At 48.7% G+C, this 9,658-nt stretch overlaps 1 protein-coding gene across 1 annotated transcript; it reads left to right on the forward strand.

Moving 5' to 3' along the window:
- Positions 1-5,564: 5,564 nt before the first annotated feature.
- Positions 5,565-7,277, forward strand: LOC119385326 (piggyBac transposable element-derived protein 3-like). Its single transcript, XM_037652790.1, has one exon. It carries the CDS (start codon positions 5,565-5,567, stop codon positions 7,275-7,277), a length of 1,713 nt encoding a protein of 570 aa, XP_037508718.1.
- The last annotated feature ends 2,381 nt before the right edge of the window (positions 7,278-9,658 follow it).

Consider the following 9,658-nt stretch of genomic DNA (forward strand, 5'->3'; position numbering starts at 1 on the left):
GCCCAATTCAGGGCAAAGGCCTCTCCAATGTTCCGCCGATCAACCCGGTCCTGGTCTTGCTGCTGCCACGTTATACCCACAAGGTTCTTAATCTCATTTGCCCAACTTTCTGTCTTCCTAGAATAACAGAGAGCTGAGCTAGTTGGTAAGTATTCATTCTAAAAAGACAGGGCGTGCAAACACGGACACACTCGGCACACACGGACACACCCGGACACACCAGGACACCACCCGGCGTTTGTGGTGTTCTGACTTCTTTCTTGTGTCCGTGTTTGCACGCCCCGTCTTTTCTGTCTCCCCCTCGCGCGTTGGCATTTTCTTGGAATCCAGTCAGTTACCCTTAGTGACCTGCGGTTATTTGGCGTACGCGCTTCATGGCCTGTCTATTTCTTCCTGATTTCGTCTGAGATGTTCTTAACACCCGTTTGTTCTCTGACCTACTCTGTTCTCTTCTTGTCCCTTAAGGTTACACCTATAATTTTCATTTTCATTGCTCGCTGCGTGGTCCTCAATTGAACTTGAACCCTCTTTGTAAGTCTCCAGGTTTCTTCCCAGTAGGTAAGCACCGGTAAGATGCAGCTGCTATATATATTCCTCTTGAGGGATAGTGGTAAACCACTATTCATGATTTGAGAATGCTTGCCGAATGTGCTACACCCTATTCTTATTCTTCAGTTACTGAAGTAGTAAACATGCACGTGGACACAACATATGCTGACTCCCGCGCCAAGAAGGCATCAACAGGCACATAACACCTGATATGCACTTATTCCTAGCCTTGTCACTTGAGCAGAGAAACGCCATTGTGTGCGCTCTTCACATTTAGGGTAACCCACGCCTGTGCACATGCGTATACCACACAATGCTTCAGGAACGCGAGAGGCATAGTTCGTAGATTGAGCCGCGAACGCGGGAAAGCATTTCACTTCCCACTGGCGTGTCTCTCGTTGCCTCGAATGCTGACACTACCGAAGCGCTCCCTGTCGGCGCTCGTAAGTGTTGTGATGCAGTACGTCACTGATCCCACACGGTGACACCGGCCCGTACAAACTAAATACACTGTGAAAGGAAGAAGGTGCGAGACATGGCCTATGCCCCGGAGTGGGTTGCGCAAGATACTGAGCACCCAACCAACCAACCAGATATAAGGCGCGTTTGTGAAGGCGCATGCATGAGCGTCGGTAGCGCAGCGAGTAGAGCGGGCACATATCGCAGCGGGCACACAGCGGGCACATATCGTCGCACACCAAGAGGTTGTGTGTTCGAATTCCAGGTCATCCATATCAATTAAACTTTTTCTTCTGGTTTTCTTTGTCATCTGTATTTCACTGGCGTATTCCCGTGACGAAAATACGTCGGAAAAGTCTTGTTGGACTCCGGCATAAAACACTATCGTGGTAAGAAAAAAACTTGGAGCACGTTTGAGCTTCCCTTTCAAGTGTAGAACGCGATAGCGTATTCGGCCCCCGTGCGCAATGCCTTCTCAAATGCCAACCTAGCTTCGGTTCTCGGTGCATGCTTTAAGCGTGCCGTAACGAAACGAACGGCTGTACGCTTAACATTGGCCGTTTCAAAATATCCTAGAATTCCTACTGCAAGTAGAGTTGTGAAGTGTCCACTACACCATAATGCTTCCTTTTGCGAATCAGCGAAGGGCCCACTACGCGTCCGTAAGGCAACGCGCGAACCTACGCAGCTGTTCACTTTGTTGATGCTTTTGCTGTTGATGATGATTACATGTGTCTGAGCACTTTGTGATAGATGGGCCTTTAAAACACTCACTGTTTGCGCAATTCACATGTTTTGACACCTAGCGTGATTCTAGGCTTCTATTACGCAATATTACATGCGTGAACGAGACTCCTTCCACTACATGTTAATCATGTGGTCTTTTTTCCCCAAGTAGTCGCAAGCGATAGCGCACCTCTGTGGTAGAACACCTGCTTGCCACGCAGGCAATCTGGGTTCGATTATTACTCGAACCGAAGTTTTTAATTATTTTATTTTCATCTTTCTCCATGACATTCATATAGTGTTTATTTTTTCGAAGCATTTCCAAGCAATAGCGTGCCTCTGTGTTAGAACACGCAGACGGCCTGGGTGCGATTCTCACTCGAACCGAAGTCGTTTTATCATTTATTTTATTTCCATCCTTCTCGACTTTTCGGTCACGGACAAGACGATTTTTCGCTCATAACAACGACGCCGACACCGGAATTTCTGCGAAACGAGCTCTTCAACGCTGTCGCGTTAAAAACGCCATGCCTGCGCAGAACACACAGCACAGTCCCAGCGAAAGCTAGAGCGGCCTTTCTTGATCCCATTGTACACTCCATTGCGAAAACTACTACAAGTACACTTGCAAGTCGCAAGTACACCCACTACGCCACAAATCCTAATTTTTGCGAAGTAGGGAAGCAGCCCCTATGCCATTATTCGTCATTCTGCGGAGAAGCGAGGTACCCGCTACACATTTGTAAGTTATTATGTTCACTTTTTTGATGCCGTTACTGATTACGATGAAGAATTATGGCTGAGCGCTTTGGAGTAGATGGAAAGCTTTAAACGACCCACTCATTACGCAACTCGCATTGTGTAATGCCTGGTTGCTATTTGACTCTTCTACCACGCTCTATTGCATCTGTTAACGGGACTCCTTGCGTGACATGACGCCTGTATAGGGTGTTTTTGCAAAAGAGTTTTAAACACCGTCGTGGCTCAATGGTAGAATGCCCGACTGCCACGCAGAGGCCCTGTGTTAGAATCTCGCCCGATCCGCGATGTTTCCTCATTTCACGCAATAGCGCTTACCGACAACGGCAGCGGCGACATCGACACCTATACCCCCAAAATAGTCCTTTGTTGTGGTCTCATAGCACCTTTTCCTGTAAAAAAACAAAATAGGTCAGCTTTGCACTAGTGGTGCCAAGCCTGAAATAACAGCGGAACTGGGCGGCCTTCTCTGTCTCTCTCTTTTTCTTTCTCTCTCTTTGTGTATGGCTTTTTTGTCTCTGTTTATATTTCTTTCTCTCTCTAGCTATTTCTATCTTTCTTTCGCTTTCATTCCTTTCTTTCCATCTCTCTATTCTCGCTTCCTCTTTCTTTCTATCTCTTTCTCTATTGCTTTCGCGTCTTTCTTTGGCTCTCTCTGTCTTTCTCTTTCTGTCTCTTTCTCTGTTTTTCTAACGCTTTTTTGTCTCTGTTTCTTTCTATATCTTTCAAAGTCTGTCTATTCTTTTTCTGTTTTGTTTTTTCTGTTTTCCCATCCTTTCCCTCCTCCTCACATTTCTCCTTCTCACCCTCACTTTTCTTGCCCAACCCTTGCTCTGCTATACAATACAAGGCTATGCTACCTTCTCCTAGTGCGCCTGGATAGTAGAGTGGTTACGACGCTCGCAATTGGATCGCGGGCACGTAGATTCGAATCCCATCTCACTAAGAAAACTTTTCGCCAGGAATTTCTCTTTCTTTCTATCTCTTTCCTTCTCTGTGCTCGGTCTCTCGGCCATCAGAGTTATCGCATACTACGCCGGACAAATTGACGCACGTGTTCTGGGAGCGAAGCAGAAAATGAAGAAGCGGACAAAGAGGAAGAAGAGTGTTGATTTTATAGTGGCACTACGCATGAAATATACACGCACAACACACAGGTAACCTTAGCTGTCTGTGGTGTGTGTATCTTTCTTGTGTGCCTGTGATGGATAAGTGCGCGAGTGTCGTGCGTGGTGTCGCATCGAGGACATGACCAGATTGAACAGAGAAGGGCAGTGATAGGGCCTGCGCAGGGATGAAGATGACGAAGGGCTTTGGCACGCGAACCTGAGAACAAAAGGAGAATCTGGCGGTTGGCGCGAGAGGCGGGTGCGTGAAGGGCCACGCAGTAGCCACGGTGGAATCCATCGAGATGGAGTATGGCAGGCGTTTCTCGGCCAGCAGCACGGTCGGGCGTAGACCCGAGTGCCTGGCGGAGGTCAAGAGTCGGAGTGTATGGCTTCGCTCGGCCTCAAATTTCCAAATCAAGTCGATGGAGCGCTCTCTGCAAGCTGTCGCGTCCACCAGGAACACCGTCGGGTGTAGGCTCAAGTGTTGCCCTGCCTTGCGAGAGCCATGGGACGGCTTCACGTGGCCTCATAGCTCGACATCCTTTTAGGAAGACCCAGATGATCCCCGCTGTTAGTGATGCCATCGGGCGTAGCTCCCGAGCGTTCCTTTCTGGAGGCCACGGAAGATGGTCGAAGTCAGCATCACGGTCGGGTGTAGTCCCGAGTGTCTGACGGATGCCAACGCTCAAGTGCACTGCTTCGTTTAGCATCAAGTCTCGACGTCAACTTCGTGGCGTTCCCAGGAAGCTGCAACGTCTATTCGCAACACCGTCGGGTGTAGGCCCGAGTGTTGCTACGCATTACTGCACCAACGAGTCGGAGCACAAGGTTCTGCTTGGCCTCCGCAGCAGCTGTCCCTATCATCGCTCGACCCTACGGCAACGTCCATTCATGCGATGCCGTTTACCTTGCCAAGCCACTGCGACAGCTGCGTTCTCGTGCCGACGCTCCACCCACGAAGGTGTATCCCGCATCAGCTGTTTGTTGTCCCGGTGAGACTTTCGCGCGCTGCGACTGTCCTGGAACTTGTCAGCGATGGTGATGCAGTGCACGTAGCACTATACTTGCTGACGTCATCGAAAAAGGCTCGTAAGTGGATTCACGAAGCAAAAATATGCACAGAAATAGCGTGCCTACAATAAATCCTAAGAGTGGTCCGGTGCACTCTTACGAAAACATTAATGAAAACTAACAGACAATAATGCCAAGGAACTTTCCTTTGCATTATTGTCTGTTTGTTCTCATTAATATTGTGTGTAACAAAGAAAAACGAGCCCTTAAAAGTAGTCTTCGTACGAAAACATGGTGGAATAAAAAATGGAGCCGCGGCGGGGTATTTGGTTGCCATGGCTTTTTATGAGCTAATTCACTGCCAGGTAAGGCTGCCTGTTGATTGCAGGTACGTTTTGCTTTATTTAGGCGCGTTTAGTTTCGTGTGTTGTTTCCCTTGTACGCAGTGGACAATATTGATACTCGCGGTCGCCCAATAATCTTGGAGCCGCAGTAATTAACCCTTTACTGTCGGTTGTCGCGAATTCGCGACATACCGAAAAAGGCCGACCAAGCAACTTACCACACGTGTACTGCCTTCAACGCCGGCTGTCACGCCTTCGCGAAGAACGTAGCTTTCAGTACGAGACATCTAGCGCCATCTCACGTAAGGTATTCCAGGCTAGTACCCAGTGTTGTGTCCCAGTTGGCGGTGAGCGCGAAGCACGTGCAACAGCTCTCATTTCTTCGTTGTTTTCTGCCTGAGCGACGTAAGTTCAACCTACTATAAAATTTTTTCAGTGTGCACGCAGCCAAGAGATTGCACATGACACGTTACATCGTTTTGAAGTACATTTTTTGTTGCACGATCCTTGCTTTTGTGATATGTCGCGAATTCGCGACATCTGGCATTTGAGCTAGTAAGTGGTGACTGACGATATGATAATTTAGTTTTTCATTTCTTGACAGGGGATGGACTCCCGCTCATTTTATGGGAAAAAGGGGCTTCGTACGCGCTTGCCACCTGAAGACAAAAGTGATGACAGCTGTCTCAGTGACAGCGAAGACGAAGATGTTGTTCCCTATCATCATGCACAAGCTCGAGTCTCTTCATCTAGCAGTGAGGATGAAGACGAAGATGCGGTAGATGAACCAAGTGCCTCTCGAAAACATGCGGTGCGATGGAAAAAAACAGATTGTCAAGAACAGCGACAAGTGATACCCTGGGAAACCGCTCTTCCTAAGGCTGACACTGTCCGAGCTCCTATTGAATATTTCAGGGAATTTTTTTATGACAACTTCATGGATCACATCGTTGAGCAGAGCAACGTGTTCGCGACGCAGAAAAATCCTAACAAAGGACTTGCTCTGTCTCGTGATGAGCTGGATCAGTTTCTCGGCACCGTCACATTCATGTCGATCTGTCGACTCCCAAGAAGTCGGCTCTACTGGGCGGCCGAGTCCAGCGTCCCCACGGTGGCCGACACGATGTCACGTGATCGCTGGGAGGCCATCAAAGCAAATTTGCATTTCAACAACAATGACTACATGCCGCCACCAGATGATCCACACAAGGACCGTCTTTTCAAGGTTCGGCCAATTATTGACTTCCTCCTGCCGAAATTTCAAGGTATCCCAAAAACGCAAGCCCTCTGCGTTGACGAGCAAATGGTACCGTTCAAGGGACGCTCAAGCCTCAAGCAATACATACCCAGCAAACCCCACAAATGGGGTTACAAAGTCTTTCTGCTGTGCGACCCACAGGGCATGGTGCACTCCTTCGAAATATACACAGGAAAGATTGATGCTGTCCCTGGAGAGCCTAACATTGGTGCCGGTGGCAATATAGTCCTCAAGCTTTCGCAAAACATTCAGCCAGGACTGAACCATCTTCTTTTCTGCGATAATTGGTTTACGTCCCTGAATCTTTTCAGCTCATCAAAGAAAGATGTCCACTGTCTTGGCACAGTCCGTGCTAACCGACTGCAAGGTTGTCCTCTGCCTTCTGATGCAAGCCTCAAGAAAAAGGGCCGAGGATACTTTGAAGAATTCGAGACGGTGGTTGAAACCACAAAACTAATTGCGCTCAAGTGGTACGATAACCGAGCGGTCACAACATTGAGCACGTTCGCAGGTGCCGAGCCAGTTGCGTCTGTAAGCAGGTGGGAACGTTCAAAAAAGATGACCGTACAGGTTGACTGCCCAAGTGCGGTCAGCATCTACAACAAGTTCATGGGAGGCATGGACCAGCTGGATGCACTGATTGCATATTACAGAATCCATATAAGGTCCAAGAAGTTTTACCTCAAGATTTTTTTTCATTTTGTTGACATGGTCGTCGTTGTCGCCTGGCTGCTTTACAGACGTGACTGTGATGCGCTGGGCGTTCCTACCAAGCAGCGGATGGACCTTCTGAAGTTCAAGTTCTACATCACTACATGTTTGCTCAAGCAGGACAAGGACACTGTAACGAAAAAAAGGGGAAGGCCGTCCTCATCTGTGGAATCGCAGCTTGAGTGCAAGAAGAAAAGAGGCCCTATGAAACCTGTGCCAGTCGCTATGTGCGCACGGACAGTACGGGTCACTGGCCAACTGTCGAAACCATACGCCAGCGGTGCAAGCGACCAGGATGCAAGGGGCAAACCGTTTTCAAATGCACAAAGTGTGACGTTCACTTGTGCTTGAACAAGAATGCTAACTGCTTTGTGGATTTTCACCAGCGTTGAAACGATATGCTGCTACTAAATCCTGGGTAGAAGATATGTTTTGCTGAAGGTTTTTGAATGAATAATTCAGTTTTTGCGAAATAAATGTTTGCCAGCGACGCCAAGCTCCGTCGCCCTGAGTAGACTCGGTTTATTGATGCGGCGATGCCATAGCTGCGTTGCTTTGAATGTATTTCTCGATTGGGCCACATATTGACACAAAGGGGCCCTGCAACACTTTTTGAGCAGGGTCAAAAAGCGCTGCCAATCGGTAGTCGAGGCTCCCGAGAACACGCGAGCCAAATATTATAGCGAAGCGAGCGGCCTGGAATTTACAATAAATTCTCAAAGTCAGCTGAAAATCGCTCCCTCTTCTCTCGACAATTGATGTATTAGTCCGCAATATATGACGCGATTGTCGGCAGTTCCACCATTGGCTGATGTTATAATCACGATAACACCCTCATTATTACCTTCGTTTTTAATTTTGAGTTCAGTAAGTAGATAATATGTATGTTTATATTGTGTTATGCCGTTAAAACACTGAACAAACATTAATATTAGCACTTCCGGTCTCACCGACAGCTCGTCTGCTCGTAATTGCGTGGTTGCGTTTTCTTCACCATGCACAGTGCCGAAATCGTGAATATTTCTGTGCTTTTGACCATCGCCGGTTGCCGTTGAGAGTGGCAGCCGTTCGAGTGTTGCCTCGTCAGCTGGAAACTGCATCGTCGGCACGTTCTCACGACCGACCGAGGCAGCGGTGCAGCATTTCCCCGATAGCAATGCTGGCGCCGGCTAGTTTAGGAAACCTGTGTTCGCTGTATGGTGAGAGTCCCATTCGCTGTCTGTTCAGTATGTCATCGAGCCGTACCTCGGCGTATCCTCCCCGTAGTTTCACGTTCCCGAGAAACCGCGACGCAGCAACCAAGCGGACTCGCATTTTCACGGTAGCTGCAGACAGGCGGGGGATGGGTCCGCGCCGGCCCGATGCCCCACGATCCTTTCTTCTAGTCTTTAGTTCTTTGTTGTCAGCACGCACTCGCTGTGCGCCCGCATTCGAAGAGCAAACAGCATCGAAGTACCGCCACTGGGAGAAGGGTTCACGCAGCTTTGCCGTGTTGAATACGATTCAAGCGCGAGCAGTGCGACGAGGCGGTGTATCGGAGTGTGGGTCGAAACCCATCTCAGCTGTCATTCGTTCCAAACGCGACGCAGGTTTGCGTCCATGGTTGGCAGAGCGATGAAAACACTACGGCAGTTTGAGGTGCACACCCAACATTACCAAACCGACTCTCAGTTTTCAAGCACGCGCGATACACGGTGCGATGGGCTCCGCTCGACGACGGCCACGCAAGCCGACCGGAAGTGACGCCACAGACCTCGTGGTTGCGCCGAGACCCCAGAGAGAAAGAAATGAAGAAAAAAAATGCCGCCGGCGCTGACGTAACTCTTCGGCGCCTCCTCGCACCTCCGCCCTCCCTCCCTTCGCGCCCCACGCAGCTTTCCGCGCGCTCGCGGCGTTGAGTTGAGGGAGAAAGCTGCGGAACGTGATCTCTATAATTTGGTAACACCACTTAGACTTGACGGATTCGAAAAATTTTTGCGGCATATGACTCGTGAAGAGTCATACTTCAATAATGAGACTATTCCAATATAACTAAGAAAGGTGTTGCAGGGCCCCTTTAAGTGCCTGTTGTCGCGAATTCGCGACAAACCTAAAAGCACGCAATAAAGTTGCATTTCAGGTAATATAATTTCCGAATAAAGATTGCTATTTAAAGCTGAAAAATGAAAAATGAATTTTTTTCTGTGGCGCTTTCATAATTCAGGCAATAAAGGGTTAAAGAAGCCTATTGCGTATCAATATCGAAAAATCGTACATGCAAATGCTTGTGTGTTGGATTAAAACAAAAGTGCTACGCCAATGGTCGGTAAAGTCAAAAGCGGCGTGGTGTATGGTCAACGTTTTTAACACGAAAGTGTTTTATGCCGTGGTCCACCACGGCTCCACTGACGCATCTCCGTCACGGATAAGACGTTGAGACTAACATATGGCAAAGAAAAAAGTATAAGAAAAAGTTCTGTCACCGGGAGTCGAACTTACGACCTCTTGATCGCCAGCGCGCAGCGCGAAACGATCGGTGAGACTTTCGGTGAAACTACCACTCGAGGAGCCTGCAATGCGCGAAACGACTCCGCCACATACGGCATGTTCTCTGCTATGCTAACGGCGAGCTACTTATGTACACCATTTGCCGGTGGCGGTACTCAAAGATTAGCGGTACAGCGTGTTTTCGTTATCACTAGCGAGATGGCGCGAAGTGCTCGAAGAGCGCGCTTTAAATGTCGTCCCGCACG

This window comes from Rhipicephalus sanguineus, chromosome 3 (genome assembly GCF_013339695.2).
Source record: "Rhipicephalus sanguineus isolate Rsan-2018 chromosome 3, BIME_Rsan_1.4, whole genome shotgun sequence".
NCBI classification, from domain to species: domain Eukaryota; kingdom Metazoa; phylum Arthropoda; class Arachnida; order Ixodida; family Ixodidae; genus Rhipicephalus; species Rhipicephalus sanguineus.